This window comes from Anoplopoma fimbria, chromosome 8 (assembly GCF_027596085.1).
Source record: "Anoplopoma fimbria isolate UVic2021 breed Golden Eagle Sablefish chromosome 8, Afim_UVic_2022, whole genome shotgun sequence".
NCBI lineage: Eukaryota > Metazoa > Chordata > Actinopteri > Perciformes > Anoplopomatidae > Anoplopoma > Anoplopoma fimbria.
In genome coordinates this window covers 22641441-22660639 of record NC_072456.1, presented here as the reverse complement: position 1 = coordinate 22660639, position 19199 = coordinate 22641441, and the positions used below count along the sequence as shown (strand labels likewise).

At 41.8% G+C, this 19199-nt stretch overlaps 1 protein-coding gene across 1 annotated transcript in view; it reads right to left on the bottom strand.

Moving 5' to 3' along the window:
• The window catches only part of celf5a (cugbp, Elav-like family member 5a), a 187559-nt gene extending 170401 nt beyond the window's left edge, over positions 1-17158 (bottom strand). Inside the window, 2 exon segments of the mRNA XM_054603544.1 lie at positions 16799-17095; positions 17098-17158. Of these exon segments, the coding sequence (XP_054459519.1) occupies positions 16799-17095; positions 17098-17158 (358 nt within the window).
• Between the last annotated feature and the right edge of the window lie 2041 nt (positions 17159-19199).

Here is a 19199-nt window from a genome sequence, read left to right as displayed (position 1 = left end):
AGGCTGAAAACTCACCTCTTCAAGAAGTACTACCCTGAGCCTTCCTCGTAGCACTTATTGCATTCGTATTAGTTGTTGCACTTATTGAATTCGTATCAGTTCGCTGCACTTATTGAATTCGTATTCGTTTACTGCACTTATCCTATTCGTAGTAGTTTGTAGCACTTATTATATTTGTATTAGTCTGTTGCAATTATTGTTTTCGTAGTAATTGGCCTCTGCACTGTACTTTTGCTCTGGTTTATGCTTTAAGATGCTTGTTTAAGAAAGGAGATGCACTTATGACTTCTGGTGACTAGTAGTTCTCTTGAATACCTATGTTGAATACACTTCCTGTAAGTCGCTTTGGATAAAAGCGTCTGCTAAATGACTGTAATGTAATGTAATGTAATGGCCAATCAGGTGAAAACTGGCTTGTTTAGGCTGCCAATTGATTTGTGCATCTCTAAATATAAGGATTTCTTATGTGCAGAAATTGAACGTACAGGGTCTTAGTGAGTTAGTGAAAACAAAAGCAAAACATTTCTTGGAGTAAACAGAGCAAGTGAATGAAAACAGGGCAATACACCAGGCTATATGTGGACTATTCTTCTCGGTGGCAAAGGGAGAGGAGGAAAAAACAAAAACCACAATAAAAAAATAAAAAATAGGAGATGAGATGAGAATTCTTTGGATGAATTGCCAGGCATGTCCAGCCTCCCCATCCCTAGTGCCATGTCCTGTCAAGAGCTCCTAGTAGCCTGGCCAGCGTCCCCACCCTGAATAGTTGTGACAGCAGCGGAGACAAAAGAAACTGCAGGAGAGTATTTGGTGGGGGGGCTAAAAAAGCAGAGAAGAAGCGATGAGATCAGTGTAAGGATGGAGGAAATAGGGAGATACTGACAGAGAAGAAGGGAGGACGGGAGGACGGGGGTGTTAAAACTCTCCAGGGTGAGTGCTGCCATGCGTGCACACACACACACACACACACACAACATCTGTCAAAATCACTGAATACATAAAGAAGAGAAGAAAAGAGCAGAAAAGAAAAAAAGGAGGAGAGGAGAGAGGAGGCAGGGAGGATGAGAGGTGGAGAGAAAACCAGATGGAGTATTGAGGCAATCATTTTCCCCCTGACTGTCTGAATAAATAGATTTGCTTGTGTTCTATTAATGAGGTTCATATGGGTTACCATGCATCATATTCCCTGCCACTCTGAAGATGGTTTATTAGCAGCCACTGCATTTTGGATCTCATTTCAACAGCCAAATGTATTCAGTGGGTGGTGATTTATTAAGAGTCTTTACACGAACAATATTGCAATATATAATATTACAATTCGTTTTCCTTGTCGCATATGAGATCACTTTAACCGCTTTCTCAACATTCACCATCCGTTTTTTTGTCGTGTGCTTGTTCATGCGTAAACCTTTTTGTTGCCATTTCGGTGACCTTTGCACTTTGGCTCTGTCTGCACTGTAACCTCCTCCGGACTGCATGAAAAAGGAGGGCTTAAATGCCATGTCAGTCATTGATCCATTGATTGACCTGTAACCTGTTTTGCATTGGTGAATTAAGCCAAAAGGCGTCAGCACGTGTGTTTATGACGCTGCAAGCCTTCCCTTGTATATATGCAGAAAGCAATAGACCATTCTTATCTAAATCCCATGCATATTCCTTCTGTTCTGTTCTGTTCTGTGAAGCTCTTCCTTTTGTTCGGGACATTCAGTCTGCACCCTGCCATGCCTTTCAGTGTGAGAAAGACAGATAGTGATGGAGTCTGTCCAGGGTCGTGACCTTTGAGGTGGCTGACTGTAGCACTGGTGTCATGGTGCAGCCCTCCTCCTAGCCTCCCTTGTCCCAGCAACCCTAACCTAATGATTTCCGATTGCCACCACGTAAATCATTCAATCACTCACACACTGCTGTCTAAATCCCTCTCTCTCTCTCTCCTCTGCGTCAGCTTGTAAAAAAAAAAAAAAAAAAAGAGAAAAATACCGAGACTGCGGAAATGTCATTGTAGTTTTAGGTTTGTTTGTTTGTTTCTCAAATGGTTGAGGGTAATAGGAGGGAATGGCTCCATTTTGGTGGTTGTTTTCCCTCTTCTTTTTTTTTTGCTCTCTCTGGGCTTGTTGTTGTTGGTTTACTTGACAAATGCTGGCCCTATCACTGAATAAGCAACAAGTATTTTGCATTACAATCACAAACACAATTCATTTGTTAATGTGTAATGCATAGGGCATTGAGAATAAATTAACAACAACCACAACGCTGGCAAACAAAAGGGAAACATGAACTCCATTTAAATGTGATTCTGTGCTCTTTAATGTATGGCTTAATAAGAATTTGCAGGCCACAGGCGAAAAAAAGCTTTAACAACTCCATAATTGGAATCCAAACACGTACAAATTGCCAGTGCTGCATTGCATACCAATTGCTAAAAAGTGTGATGGGGGGGGGGAGCATGATGAAATTGTTTGAAACACAACAAAAAGCCAGTGTAATCGGAGCCTGCTGAATCAGCAGTGGGGTAAGCCTTCCCATTGTGAGGCGATGATCCTCTGCATCATCTGATAGAAACCTAAAACAGCCTTATCTCACACATTGATTTCAGCTCCGAAGAGAAGAAACCCCTTCTCTCCTCTTTGCTCCCTCCTCCCTCCCCCTCTCCCCTCCGTTCCCCATTTATTCCTCTTCGTCAATGCCAATTCCACTCCTCTCGTCTCCTATTTCTTAATGATATATTTTATAAAGCGTGTGCGGCGTGTGTGTGTGTGTGTGTGTGTGTGTGTGTGTGTGTGTGTGTGTACTGGGAAATAGGGCTGAGTCTCTCCATCTCCACCGTGTTGAATTGGCATGTAATTAACGAGTCTTACATGGGGGAGAGAGGGAGAGAGAGAGAGAGAGAGAGAGAGAGAGAGGGCGAGAAAGGGAGAGAACGTTAGAGAGAGAGAGTAGTGGAGGATACTGTATAGCTTTGGTGACAGCAGCCATGTACATTCACAGTGGCTCGGGCTCTCCATTACCAAAAACCCTGTGTGTGTTTGCTGCACAGTAGGATACTGTATTCTACTAATTGTTTTGTCACGTTCACAGGCCCTATTGATCAAATCCATGGATACTCACACACAGACATGCACATGTGATCTTCTTACCATGTGTAAGCACTTGTTTCAGGCACACTTATTCAATAACCAAACCAACCGTGTCCCAATTCTATATTATATTCTTAGAGCATACATTATATATATTCTATTGCACTTGGTTACAACAAATGGATCATCAAACAGCAACTGGTATCAGCAGCAAAAAAAAAGACATGAGGGGGGCATCTCTAAAAGTTATATTTGCTTTCTTTTTTCTTTTTTTGCTGATCTAATCTGTGACTCAGGAGGGCGATATGATTGGAACCATACGTTTTATGATCCATTGCACGCCTTACTAACAGGAAATGATAAGACCCCACCGCTGCCAATTTTCTTTTCATATAGAAAAGGTCAAATTTTACAACGGTTAAATTCTTTATTTTCCGAGGTGTTTCCAACCATACAGAGTTTGTTTTTTCTGCAGCTGTGAGCAGCTCCTCAAGTTCTTTTGTTTGATTTTGAATACAAACTGTTCATCATCCACTACACAATCAAATCCTGCTTAAAATGACAATGTCAGCTCTCTCTACCCATATGACCAGATACATAAGCACTGGACTCACATACACAAATGCACATTAGATAAACAGATATGAACACACTGCATCCACTAAGTTTCCCTGTGCTCATCCTCTTTTTCACACACACACACACACACACACACACACACACACACACACACGCACACACACACACACACGCACGCACACACATACACAAAGACCCAAACACTGATGAAATGCATGCCTCAATTTAAGAAACCCATTCGGCAAACAGGATTTCAATATTGGACAACTCTGCAAAATTCTTACGCAATCTATGACCGACCAATATTGTGAAGACATGGTCACGGCTGTGAAAATGAAACTCAGCTCTTAGGGAAAAATCATAATCACAGTTTCAGTAAAATATATTGCCAACACTTACATCTACACTCTTACGTCTCCCTGAGAAGCAATATACTTTCTATTCGTACCGGTAATGAGGAAGGGGCATAGGGCTTTTGGACTCAAATCAGTTTTCATGTACAAAAAATTCCATATCAGGCACATAAGCTAATGTTCCTTATAAAGAAACTGTTTTATACTACTGATATGTTCCCCCTGAATGTAAACACATTCCAGTTCCTCATTAAATCCAACAATAATCCAGTGTTTGACTGCTGGGTTGCAATGAGGTAAGGAAAAAACATAAGAAAATCCCCTTAACTGGTTAGGCTCACTACCATTAAAACTAACAAACCTGTCTTTCATGAAGCAAAGCCAGAACTTACTATCATTCAACAATTGCCATGCAGGGCAATGATGAATGCAAGCATTAAATCAATTATCCTTGAAAAAAAATTGCATACATCATTCAATACAAAACTTTTAAAATAATTAACTTTCACATTAAACACTATTATAAACTACACATACATAGGGGGTTGTCCCCAATTAATACTTAAGAATGTAAGAAATTAAACAGAATACAACAATTCTCCTCTCTGAAAATAAGAATCACGAAGCTAGTACAAATTCATGTCTGACAGAACGTTCATGTTTACTACTTAACGTTAATTGCACACTCAGCTTTTGAATAATATGCATTAACTCCTAACGCTAGCATTGCCTGCTCATAACGTACCATTCATTTATTGATTTCTTCCACACTACGTATTTTTATCAAACATATCCTCATTAGCACACAACTATACTTTACATATCTGCAATGGAAACTAATTATTTTAGCAGCATTTCCGTTATTTTTTTGTGTCTCTTGGCGACAAGTCGTCCCTCCACAACGCTGAGCTCGCTTTCACTCGCGAGCCTCGAACACAGGTGTCATATGATTGGCTAATTCTCGAATTCAAATTAGCTTTATTGGCAAGAATGTTGGATTCCAATGTAGGCTTCCTTAATGCCAAAGCTAAATTACAGATTTTTTAAATTAGGTTTTGCCCACGAAAACAAAATAAATACTTAAAAGATAATAAATTCAATAGATTTTTTGATAGATTGTTTAAGACAACACTTTGAATTCATGCAATTATGTTTCTCTCTTGCCAATACAAATGGTAAAAAGGAAAGCTGCTTTTGACCAGCGGATGGTTTTAAAAACCAATATATGTTTGTAAGTAATTCATATATAAATAAAGCAAATTTATCAAGAATAATAAATGATGACGAGATCATCTTGTAAGAAATAAATGTAAGCCCCTTTTTGTTTCATTAGCTACTGTTTCTTGCGTCGCCTCCAAGTGGTGGCTCTAAAAGACGGTTAAATGTAAAAGTCATGTATTTATTAATCATGTCAAAGCCCTTTGCAACATGGGCTGTTTCCTTTGTTATCCTTCTCAAATGTAACTCTAGGTTTGGTAGTTCTTATGTCAGGGCATTTTTTTTCTGGGTCTTGAAATGTTCTTTGATGACATTTCATAAAAAACTAACTCATTAGTTAATTATTTTTATACATACTAAGTATGGACCATGGAGAGATTAATTTGTGCCTGCCACTATAGCGACTGACAGTTACAGGCTGTGACGTCAACTGCAGGAGCTCAATATGAAAATCCTGCTTCTACATTGGTATAAATCATGCACTGCAGAACCCCTCAAACATGAATGCAATTCCAAGGAGACTGGGTTAGTTTAAACCACGACGTCTCTCTTTTCCCTCCGCCTCTTTGCTCCCTTTTCTCCATCTCCTCGCCCCAGAAGAGCCAAACAGCCCCAGTGCTACGAAAAAGTGTGAACGTGCTCTCAATGTGGCATTTCCCTGGCCAGAAAGTGTGAAGGTAGCAGAAACCAAGCCAGTCTTGGCACCAGCCTCGGCTTGCTCCCTCACACATCATTTGCACTCTTTGGAAAATGCTATCACTGTGGGTAGATTACTTGCTTACTTCATTTACTGCCATGTGGGGCTCCGGGGGAACTGATAGCCTTTCGTAGGGGTCGGAAGCTGAAACACACATCATCAGCACTGATACAATGTGATTATGACCTGAATCATTGCCAGCCAGGGAGGCAGGAGGCTCAGTGGCGCAGATTGACCGTGAGGGGGGTAATCAGTCTGGTCTCGGAGAAGCTTTTAACTCCATATAATCACTCCCTCACCTTTTGGAAAAATAAAAAACGGATCCCCGATCTGTTCGCACACTCAAACAATCATAGCAATGTTCAGGGAGAAGGAGGACAGATTGAGGGTGGACGGACTGAGAGGTATAATAAAAAAAGAACTGGAGCATGGAGTTGGCAGGGGCTTTTCCAAAATGCACTCACTCATTGTTCTGACAACAATATTTTCTCTGCCCAGGCCTAATGGGCTTGTAATGAGCACTGTAATATAAGCAGTAGCCTAGCGTAACCTGTAAACCTTAATTAAGTCAGACAGCCACCTTAAAGAGGAGCCAGTGCCTTTTGCTCAGTCACCATCTCGTGATCCCCGAAGCTGACTACACTATTCCATCACTCCTTCAATCACTCACATCCCCTCATCTCTGCTACATCAAGCTCCAAATCCTCCTCCATTCCTCCTTTCACTACCCCTTCCTGTCATCCCTTCACCTTGAGCAATGTCTGGGGGAGGATGGAAGTCGCAGGGCCCCGAGGAGCATCGATGTCCATCATGAGGGGCAAGAAATAGTCCACCGGACCCTCCCTCGTATCCTCTTTGACCCGAGTAGGAGACCTCAGCCATTGATTTGTTGCTACTAGCTCACATAGACTACACTATAGCCTCCGAGCAGCAGTCAAACTGATCCATAGGCAGCGCGTCCCAAAGGACTGCCTGTGTGCTGGTGTGAAAAGTGTGCATTAACAGAACACATACATGCGATGTGATGCTGCGTGCATTGCCTAATGAGTGCGACAAATGCAATAAATTCTTCCTGAGAGGCCCAGTGTGTATGTTTTAGGATCATTACTGGGGCAAAGGAGCCATTGTTAACATTAAAGAGAGATGAGGGAGTGATGTTCTTTGATACCTTTGCACTCACAGTCTAAAGTGTGGCTCTCTGAGGTTAAACAGTTCTCTCAGGGCACAAGTGGTTCCTCATATATAATCAAACTGTATAGTATTTCTCTCACAAGCTGACAAAGGGGCGTGGGCGTCGCTGCATTAGGAAGGCTTAAAAACAGTAATACAGTTCCAACTTGCTCCTGACAAAGTTCCTTAGATCATGCCTTTTGGCGGTGGGGTGCAGTTTCCAGAGGTGACATGATAAATGGCAACTGGCCGCTCATTCCCAAGTTGGCCAGAACTCTTCGATATGCGGTTCTGTATAACAGTTAGGATACGGCGTCTGGCATCCTCCAGCGTACTGTAGTCTTTAAAGTATAAGCCTTGGCTTGTGCGGACTATCTGCGCACTTCATCCCTCTTCTGCTATTAAAGCCAGAGCCCCGATCTATAAATACATCTAGTGGCCTGCATCCCTGATGAGCAGGCTAATTGACACCGTTAATGGATGGAGTTTCACAGAGCTGTAAATAATGTGTAGGTTCACACTTACTGCCTCCTGCCGTGTTACTTCTGGGAGGGCAACAATAGTTTACCTGCCAAGTCCCGTCTCAGCTGCCCATCGTCCCTGCCTCCTTTCCCCCGGCCAAGTCTGCTCCGGCCAGGGGATTTATACAGAAATCAATATGAGTCCCCCCCCCCCCCCCACACACACACACACACACACACACACACACACCAGTCAAACACAGAAAACTGCATTTCCTCTTTTTTCATGTACTTTAACAACCTCTTGGAAAAACAAACAAGACCAGGCAAAAGGAAATAATAAAATCACTTTCACTTGGCTCACGCCCATTTCGTGCCACTTTATAAAGTACAACCCAGTGCACTATGCTTCATTTAATGTGCCCATTTGATGCAATACAGTGCTACAGAAATGAGTCCTGGAACCTGGAAACATCTTTGCACTTTGAGAGTTTTCAGATAGATGCCTGAAATAAATAAAGTTTTAGAAATGTTAACGTTTTGTTATACGATATAAAATCTATGCTGCTGCTTTATTACTCCATCGTAAAACATCATAAAAGTGGTGTTAATTGTGAAGTTTATCATGCTGAGAAAAACATAACAAGTATTAAAAACTTGTGTTTGCCACAGAGATTATTTCTGGTGCGATGCTAACTTCCAGGGGGTGTTGGCCTACAAAAAAAATACGTCACCCCTGCAGCTCTTTCTGTTCATAACGACGCTTGTCCTCCTTTGAAAAGGTGAAAGGCATTTTAAACCTTTTGAGGCAGATCAATTGATCATAGCGAAGCCACAATCACAGATGACTGGCAGCTGCAAACCGACTGCGGACTAAGAGACGGATCAGGCTTTCAGTCACTTTGATTTTACAAATTGAAAGATACCTTTAAAGACGGCGCTTCAAAGGCCCAGAGGTTGGCTCGGATGGAGTGATTGAAAGAGGAATGAGCAAGAAAGACGTGAGGAGGAGGAAACACACCATCCCCGGCTATACCGCACACACACACACACACACACACACACACACACACACACGCACACACACAATATTCTTTGTTATGCTGCTAAACACAGGCCACCTTGAAATTAAACATTACTTGCACACGTCTTTGTAAGCAAACTTGCAAATGAGTAACCGGCTTCTTATAGCTGTTCTCTCTATTAAATGAATGTACCAAATACAGCACAGCATGAAAATAAGACTTTGTGTTCTTGTCACAGCTTCCTTTCTTTCTTTCTTTCTTTCTTTCTTTCTTTCTTTCTTTCTTTCTTTCTTTCTTTCTTTCTTTCTTTGTCTCAAGACATTAATTGACTCTAATGGTCTGACTAATAAGCTGGCACCAGTGTGCTAATTGCATTGATGTATATTTCCTAGCAACAAAATTCAGCCCAAAGCATTCCAGAAATCTATCTTCTATCTATCTAGCTATCCATCCATCCATCTATCTATAGATCAGAAGAATGGCAAAGAAAGAGCTCTGAAGGGAGCCCAAAGAGCGGATGAAACAGATATGAGAGCCCATCAGCCATTAATTAATTTGAGTAGTCTTTTTTAATTAAGCCAGATCTACCGTTGAATAGGGAAACCACAGAACGGGTGCCATGTTGGAACTCGTATAAAGTCCGCACACACTGCTCATTCAACCAAATTGTAACATTTGATCATCAAACAAGAAACACAAATTCCGTCTTTCATCTGTGTCTTCAGCACCGTTTGGCTACAAAGTTGCTTGTATCACATAAAAAAAGAAAAAAAAGAAAAGTGGATGCGATACATCTCCAGTACAAAGCCCCTGACCAGTTTGTGTCTCTGGCGATAAAGCACAGAGACTGTTAGCTACAGCGTCGCTGCTTCAGCGGGGAAAGATAGATGGAAGGAGTGAGGGGGGAGATGGCTGCGTGATGGAAGGGACGGGGGCGTGAGGAGAGAAAGGAGGAGGGGGGGGGGCGAAGCTGGAAATGATGGGGGACACGGCCCCTGCAGTCGCCCACAGATGCTCCCTCAGTCTCTCCCTCAGTCTCTCCCTCATTCTCTCCCTCATTCTCTCCCTCATTTTGAGCACACAGCGTGGGAGAGCAGTCTTTTGGGGGGGGGGGGGGCTGGCAGGCAATCAGTGATGTCATGCCAGCAGTGCAGCGATGGCAGCTTAACCTATTTTCGGAAATACCACAGAATTTCTATTTATAACTGTGCTGAGCAGCATGTATCTTCACACATCCCTCACGGACCTGAGCAGTCAAAGACGTTTTCTGGATTTTCCAATCCAAAATGTGTCTTCATCACAAATTGGGGGATTGCTTTATATCTGTAGGAGGAAAAAAAAAAAAACGCTCTTGATGCTGATAATTCTGTTTGTCATAATCACCAGTGAGGGAGCTATTATCTATGTCGTCAACTTTAGCATCTTTTAGTCTCACGTTACAGCTAAAATGAGCGTTTTTTTTATTGTTGCTTACATTGGTAATATAGGAATAATAATAACCATAAAATAGTAGAACGCCTTTAAGACGCGGTAGAAGTCGTAGTTTTTGCAGTAATACTGGAATAAGTGCTACATTTGTTCCTAGAGGGATTTTCCCAAGATTTTCAGCTGATTATTTTTATACATCTGCCAGACTTGGCCCCTGCTCCTCCTCCATCCATCCCCAGCCCTCCGGTGTCCGAGCGGCTCTCTCTCCACCTGACAGACGGATCCTCCACGTCCCGAGCCGAGCCATCACTCTCCTCTCCCACTGCCTTGGGGTAAGAGCAGCTATTTGTTTCTGCATCTCTGACAAACACTTCATCTCCCCACCCCACCCCCCCCTCCACTTATCCATCTGTCCATTCATCCATTGTTTTCTACCCATGTGTCTGTCTGTCATTTGCCTTGTGGGCCCCGCCGGGGAAAAAAAAGAAACATGCGCCGTCCTTCCCTGTCCAATTCGGTCGGGTGACGGTGCTTAGTCACATCCACGCAGCTTCACGTGCACTCTCCGCGCGGCAGATACGTGTACGACGTTTACGCATTGTTCATTCACGCCAGCATCCAGGGCTCAACCGTTTGGCAATCAGAGAGATGTGACAGCTTGACTAATCTGTGATTGTTTTTTTGGCCAAAACATGGGGGTTAGTGAGTCCTCCAAGGGCACAGTACTATAAGGCAAGACAAATAACTTATTATTTTCCAGGCTTGTACAAGGCTTTATCGCATGAGTTCTCCTGAACCATTCCAAAATGGAGAGGGATTATCACGAAACATTGCATTAAAATCTCCTCTCTCCCCTCTCCCTTGTTATTTCATTTTCCATCTAAAATGAATCTGTGCCCAGCCAGGCTCAAACACAACATTAAAGAGCTCATGCTATTCTAACAGAAACTGCCAACCCCCCTCCTCTCTTGCTTTTCTTCCCCCCCATAAGAGTACACTCTGCTCTGTAGGCAATGGCACTCTCTGCTAAGCTACCCATACAAAATAGATAGGCTTCCATCACTCTATTTAGACTGAGGAAGTAGCTGTGACCCTTTGTGCATGAACAAGAAGGCGGTACTCTACCTTTAGAAGAGAAATGTGACCAAAAATAATTCAACCCAAATTTGAAAAGGCTGTTAGCATCTGCAACAAAAGGCGGAATGAAGTTCCCCAACAAATTCGAGAATAAATGTTTAGTGTTTAGTAGAATCCATTTTCAAAGATCATAGGTCCTTTTTCGAGATACTTTTGCAAAATATTTTGAACATTATTATGTCATAGTAACTACAACACATGGATTCACTTCCGAGTAGCCAAGTGATGAAAACACCTTTTCATTTCTCTAACCCTCAACCCACATGCCATTATAATCACACCTCCAAACATGTCACTGTCCTTAATCTGAAACAAACTGCCACAGAGCTTCATTTAGTCCATTTAATGAAATACAGATGAAGTGTATAGTTTCCTAAAAAATAGTGTCTTGGTAATGAAACGGGTCCATGTTTTTCCTCAGACCTCACAGTACATCTGCTCATATCTGTCCCTGCTCCGGGCACCTATTAAGAGCAAACATATATTCCAGAAAGGTCACGGAACAACGGCACTTCCAACATACTGAAAGCATAATGTACTGCGAGCCATAATGAATGTTGCATTGGTGCAGGAAATCAATCCATTTGAAAGGCTCTCTCGGGCATGGATTAAGGGGCGGGGGGGGGGGGGGGGGGGTAGGAAGGAGCAGGAGACAGAATAAAAAAGCCAGGTGAGTCGCGCGGACACTAACCTCCAGCGGAGCGCGGCCTCGCCGGCATCTGAGATTGGCAATCTCCTTGGAAAACCAACAGGAAAAAAAGTGGAGCATAGAGAGAGAGAGAGAGAGAGAGAGAGAGAGAGGAGGCGGCGGCGGCGGCGGCGCTCCTCATCCTGAAGTCAAGGCCCATAAGCGCCTGTCAGTACCCGTTGAGCTGCTGCATCTTTTATGAGGAAAGCCCTGTTGCTTATTACAATATTTACAGACGTTTAAAGATTGCGATGCGAGCGTCGTTGTTACTGCGTTAGCTTGGCTCGGTGGCCCCTGCGCTCACTGGCCCTGGCAGAGGATTTTATTCCGGATTTGTTAAATCGAATCACTGCACACTACTGCGAGGAGAGCGAGACTTGTTTTTTTTCCTTGTTCACATACGGAATGAAATCCTTTTTAAAAACCTTTATGAAGCTGTTTAATGTGGTTAGCAACGATACACCGGTCACACTAGCAGAAAGCCTGCACGCTCCACTGATGTCTGTTAAATCGGTAATATCATCACAGAGGGTTGCGTATGTACCGTCCATGTCACTTCTACAGCTCTGTTTATAGTCTGTAAGTGAATTTATCCCATCTGTTTCCCCAGGGGGGATGCTGTCCTACAGCAGTGCCGTGATCTTTGACACTTTCCATAAGGCACACACAATATGGAGACGTGTGGATGCACTCTCACTTCCATCATGTCAGAGAGGAGAGAGAGGCTTCGGCAAAGCAGGGCTTAGTTTAATCAATGCCGCCGCCTTTCAGGTTATCATTTCATATGTGAAAACTGCAGTCTCATATTACAGCAACAGCATATCATTTGGGGTTTGATGCATATGCTATATACCGCCTATTCCTGTTGCTGCCTTCATTTTCTCTTTTTTTTTTTTTTTGCATCGGGAGGGCAACCCACAGAGGGACGCCATCCATCAGACTAGCTCAGAGGGAGAGAAAAAATACAAACCTGAATAAATATTTCATTAGATTATTCTGTGATTTAATGTGCTTCTGCTTGGCTGGGGTCTACGGCAATATCTTCAGCCCATTTATAAATGCATTAACACAATGACACCCGAGACTAGCTTGATATTGATACCCGTGCTGAGCTGGCCGGCAGATTGAAGCAGAGTAGGGGGATTGCTTTGTCTGTCTGTCTGTCTGTCTGTCTGTCTGCTGTGCTGAATCACACCTGCAGGAGAAAAAAAAAAGAAAAAGAAATCTTTTCTCCCTCCTCTTTTCTCTCTCACGTTACTTAACCGCACGAGGGGAAGATTAGTTAACCAAACTCATCGGATAAAATCTGTCCAGACAAATGGAGCGATTCAACAGAAATCTACACTGAAACAGACTCAGCGTTGGGTTGCTTCTCATGTACAGATCCACTTATGCAAAGCGGGACTGTCAATTCGAACACAAAGATGGACAAGAAACAGCAAAACCGAACACATGAATAAACTAAGACTGCAGATTAAAGCATGTGGTTCACATGCGCGTAAACATGTCGTCTGCATGTGCTGTAAGTGGAAGCTCATTAGAGTCAAACGGGAGAAGTTTTCACAGTCTGTGATAAATTCAACATCAGGAAATCCTCCACCTATTAATACCAATTGGGTGACAATAATTGGCAGGCCATCGACAGCGCGGGCAGAATTAATCATTTGAAGAGGCAGACTAGACTGAATTTTTAATTGGCAGAGGCAGCCACTGTTTAGGGAGGCAACCAGCTGATCACCCCAGAGACTGCTGCTTCAGACAATGCACATTTGCTAATCCTCTTGAGTCAAGTTATTATGGCCATGCATTATTATCACGCTTTACAAACTAATTCCATGTTTTCCCTCATGGATTACCAAGGGGTGGGGGGGAGAAAAAAAAATAGTTGCATAAGAAAAAGAGGAAATAATAAACACACAAAGCGCAATGAGGATGACATGGAAATCTAAATGACAGAATAAGTGCAGTGACTACAAATGAACGACACTTAGAATGATGAAAATGTTGTGTGTGTGTGTGTGTGTGTGTGTGTGTGTGTGTGTGTGTGTGTGTGTGTGTGTGTGTGTGTGTGTGTGTGTGTGTGTGTGTTTTATCCCTCTGTCCATCAATGTTTTTATCGGCCTGAATGTGCCTGTTTGAGGGAGCCATTACAGTTTTACCATCAGGATCCATACTCATAATCCTTTTTCTGCTGATTAACATGATTAACTATAAAATAACTTCATCAGAGATCATTGTCTCATTAAGGTTTAATTATGTTTTGTTAGTTGCTTGGCCTGGAGTCATTACATTTCAAGCCATTTGACTGAATGTCACTTATTTCAAATGTATTTGTTGTTTGTAAGTTAATGTATAACGACCTCATCTATCTGCCTTTACATGTAAACATGCTAACATTTTGGATTTTTTTGGGTTGTTTATTTAACTGAATAAACAGCAACAAAAGTCCTGATTGACATGCAATAGAATTAAAGTTCAATGGATTATTTTCACACTTTTATAAAAGGAGGATTTCACTTTGTTTCACTGCTCTTTACAATTTGAGTTTTACATTTCAAACTAACGAGGGACCTGGAAACCGAACATCCTATTTACAAATTTCATGAAAAGATTTTTTTTCAGTTGTTTAACTTAACCACTAGAGCATTAACGATATAATGTAGATTTATAATAATAATAATAATTTGCGGTCATTATTATGATACTACAATGACAAAAAAACATTCTAATGTTAGAAAACTATCCAGGTGAGCAAAGTATTCACTATATTTATGCTAAGCTACTACTAACAATAAACTACTGGATTTATCCCACAGCTGTAATTCTGACAGATATTTCACTTGGATTAAACAAAGATTGGTTTTCCGTCGATAGAAAATACGTTTAAGAGCCTAAATTGTCTTTTCCCCACCACTGTGATCAGGCGACAATCACTTAAGAGCTAAATGCTGCAATCATTATGCAACACGGGGCAATGTTATTTCAGTAGATGTATGCACACACATGCGCACGTTAAACACACTCCGAGGAATGCCAAATGAGATCTGCACTGAAAACAATGACCTCCCCTTCTACACACTAACAATATCCGCTCAAGAGACGTGGCTTTATGAAATATGTGGCTAATAGCGGCTATGATAGCACAATAGAGTACATCAGTATGAACCCTCATAAACCTGAACGTGTTTTGATCCAAATATTTTAAATCACCGGCTAACTGCAGCACAAAGATGCACATAAACAATAAAAATCTCTATATATATAGATGTTTATTTTCCATTTCCTTGGTTTCTGTTACTGTAACTCATCATAATCTTATTTCTAAGTTTTTGTGTGTCGCAATACTGTGTCTTTTAAAGGCAATCCCATAATGTCAGTCTTATTGATGAATGTATGGGGAAAGGACAAACAAATATTAAGTCTGTGTTTCATCTGGCCTCAATAAAAGGGCTTTGTGACAGTTGCGGGAAAAACCCTTTGTAATGGTAACAAATTTCATATCTTTTGATGGTGATTCTATATGTCATAGAGGCTATTGTTTGCAAATGGCATTTACATTAGTGTCACAGAATTGTCGTTTGTCTTTTCTGAAATGTCACGGCAATAAAAAGCTTATCTCCATTACTAACATCCCCAACATATCAGCATCTGCTCTGCAGGAGTGCAAGATGGGGAATACAAAGTGGAATTGAGAGAGACTTTTTTTTTTTGACCTATAGTGTGGCGAAATGAAAATCGTGTTTTTTGGTGTGTGTGTGTGTGACATCGATGGGGCGGTTTCAGAAACGCAGGGGTGAAGGAACCCACTGACCCGTAGACGATGAGCGGATGGACAATGTGTGACAGTGTTTCTGGTTCTTATCTCTTTTGAATCGTGATTATGGTGTAGCATATGTTAAAAATGATGATGACAATGAAAACAATAATTATGCTACTGAAGGCTTAAATGTCACCGAGATGGTTTCAACCAACAGAACGACCCCTCGAGGGTTCTCAGGTGCTTCTGGTTCCTTTCTAACCTGGCTGTTTGCAAATGTAGTCGGGAAAATCAAAGTTGGTTGAAAGCAGTGATGATGATGATGGAAATGATGGTGATGATGATGATGATGATGACGTCTACACTGCGTGGGTTGACTGTGTGACGTATTGTGAAATGGTTCCCCCGCACCAGAGGCAGTGATCTAGCCCACACCGTTGATACCCAACTTCATCATGGATGCTGGAAGTTGCCACTGCGTGCAGCGTCGCTCCCCCTTGCGTCAGCTCTTGCGCCCCTTTTTTGGGGGGTGGGTGAGGTGGGTGGGGAGAGAGACGTAGGTGGTGCTGAACTGATTTCGCCGTGTGTCGAGTTTGCAAAGCCAACGCAGTGGGGGGAGATGTTAAAGAAAAAAAAAAAAAAAATGATGGGATGAATAAATGATGCCGCCCCCTTTTTGCAAAAAAAAAAAAAAAAAAAAAAAAAAAAAAAAGATGGGACTGGCAGGGGAAGGCTCTTTAAAAATACATCCTTTCCACGCGCCTCTGCTCCACTTAAAGAGCGTGTTAAGAACATGACACACGCACACACACACACACACACACACACACACACACACACACACACACACTGTCACCCCATCGTTCGGGACACTGCAAGCGATACTCATATTTGTTGTTGTTGGTTTTTTTTAAATCTCCCATTTTGCTTTTCCAGAAAATGTGGATTTATCAAAAATATCAAAATATAAATGCAAGATATGAAGAACTTTAGCAATCATAAACAAAGCAATCATAATTGGGACAAAATATCACATCTCATGAATGCTGGATGAGAATATGATGCACATATTCTGTGACATGTGAAAAATCAAATAAAAAAAAAAAAAAAAAAAAAAGAAAGTGACACAAATGCATTCATAAAGGTACAATTAATAATAAGCATTTTTTTTTTTCCCCTGCAGCTTTCCATGGGCCTCGCAGACACGTTACCTTTGTGCATGCCGGTGTACCGGTCCTTGAGAACTGTCAGTTCGTGGATTTTCCCAAACTGTTCAAACAGAGGCTTCAGGTCTTTCTCCTCCAAGTTCCGCGGTATCTGCCCGATAAACAGCTTAATGGCATCTTGGTCTTTCATGTTGCCGCTCTCCGGATGAATTGAAATGGGTTCTGACCCGTTCATGGGTTTCGGAGATGTGATCTGAGGGTACTGGTGCTGATGAGGGAGGAGGAGCAGTGGTGGTTGGGTCGGTGGAGCCCCCGGTCCGGTGTAAACCAGGCTGGAGTGAGCGGCTGGGGCTGCTGCTGTGGATGGTGCTGCCTTCTTGTTTCAGTCTGAGTGAATCTGGCCATTCTGAGCTGGGAGCAGAGTGGATAATAATGACAACACACACACACACTCTCTCTCTCTCTCTCTCTCTCTCTCTCTCTCTCACACACACACACTCACACACTCACACACACACACTGTGAGAGAGCAAGCACTCAGCTGGAAACCAGGCTGACTTTCTATCCGACACACACACACACACACACACACACACACACACACACACACACACACACACACACACACACACACACACACACACACAGTACAAGGCAGAAGAGGGGAGGTGGGGTGATGGTGCTGGAAGAAGCGCACAGGAGCGATATTAGACGCTCTGGAGCGACACCCAGCGGCCGGTACAGAGAACTTCAACGTAAAAGTGGAAGCCAGGATTGTCTGAAATGTGGGGGGGCTCTGACCAACTTTATTTTTTTTTTTTTTTGAAAATGACTGAGCATGTTTTTAAAACCTTTTCCATCTAAACAGTGCTGGAAGAAGGCCTGCAGCAAATACTTTTAATATTACTATCCCTATTTTCATGGCTATAATTCTACTGTAATAATTGCTGCTGTTATTATAAGTAGTCTTATTATATGAATCATTTATGTCATATACATTGAATGTGTTGTATCTCTGTTATGCTGTTCATTCTGTACACATGACATCTATTGCATTCTGTCCATCCTGGGAGAAGGATCCCTCCTCTGTCGTTCTCCCATAGGTTTCTTCCTTTTTTCTCCCTGTTAAAGGGTTTTTTTAGGGGAGTTTTTCCTGTGCCGATGTGAGGGAAGGACAGAGGATGTCGCATGTGCACAGATTGTAAAGCCCTCTGAGGCAAATTTGTAATTTGTGATTCTGGGCTATACAAAATAAACTGAATTGAATTGAATTGAATTAATTGTATTTTTATACTTTTAACCGAAATATCCTTTTGCCCTTTTCCTCAGCAGACAGTTTGACTCATCGTACAGCAGGAAAATCACAGGTGGTACTAATAACATTAACGATGGATCCTTTCTATTTGAGTGTCCCAGTTAGGCCACAGCAGCCGACGTAAAGTTTATTGTTTACACCTGTGCGTTGTTAAATGGCTTTCATGACAAGGCCTGGTAGTAAAACTAAAAGCCCTTAATTAAACAGAAAGTACTCAAATTAAAGTAAACAAGTGTTGGCAGTCATGTGAACAGACTACGGTCTTTCATAAATGATTGATGTGTTAATGTGGCAGTATTTCGATGTGAGCTGCGTGGGTCCTGCTGAGTCTGACGAAGTAGTTAAGTAAAGCAAAACGCTGACATATAGTGGAGTGAAATCTGCAAAGTTGCTGCCGTGGTTGGATGGAGTTTAATTGAAACTTTGTGGATAAATGAAGTAAAATGGTGCAATGTTTCCATCTGGAATGTGGTGGAGAAAAGGGGAAAAGTCTCACAAAGTTAAAAACTGTGAAAGTCTGCAAGTAGTAATCCATCAGTTCCCAAGTCTGCATGATAAAAGCTGGTGTGTATGTTTATATCTAATGTAATAAATACAGAGGGTTAGCTGCACAGAAATCAGGCAACTGCTCCTTTATGAGTTTATCAAGAGGCTTTACAGCAACAACATTTGGATACTTATTTGTGTCTCTTGAGAATCCCAAATAAAAGAAAAAAATATTACAATATGGAAACTACAATCTGAAAATTAAATTTTTCTTGCATCATTAACTTTAACTGATATACGTAGCTGTATTAGAAATACAGGTTTTAATAATGCATGCTTTTTATTCCCTCTTTTAGAGTTTTTTTTAAGCTCTCTTACCAATATTATGTCTAACAGGTTTGCATGCATTCCAAAGTTTAAAAGACCAAACCAATATTATGTTAAAATGTCCTTTCTTAACTTAAAGATACACTGTTTGTGTGTCATTTTTTTAAAAGGTTTTCGCAATACAAATACAGTATAAATATACCACAGAAGATCTTGCAAGTTGTACAGTAAATGCAGCTGCAAGCAACAAGTGCACTATCTTTCTGAGTGAATGGTATCTGCAATCTGTCATTAGATTGAGTCAAGGGACCGGTAAAC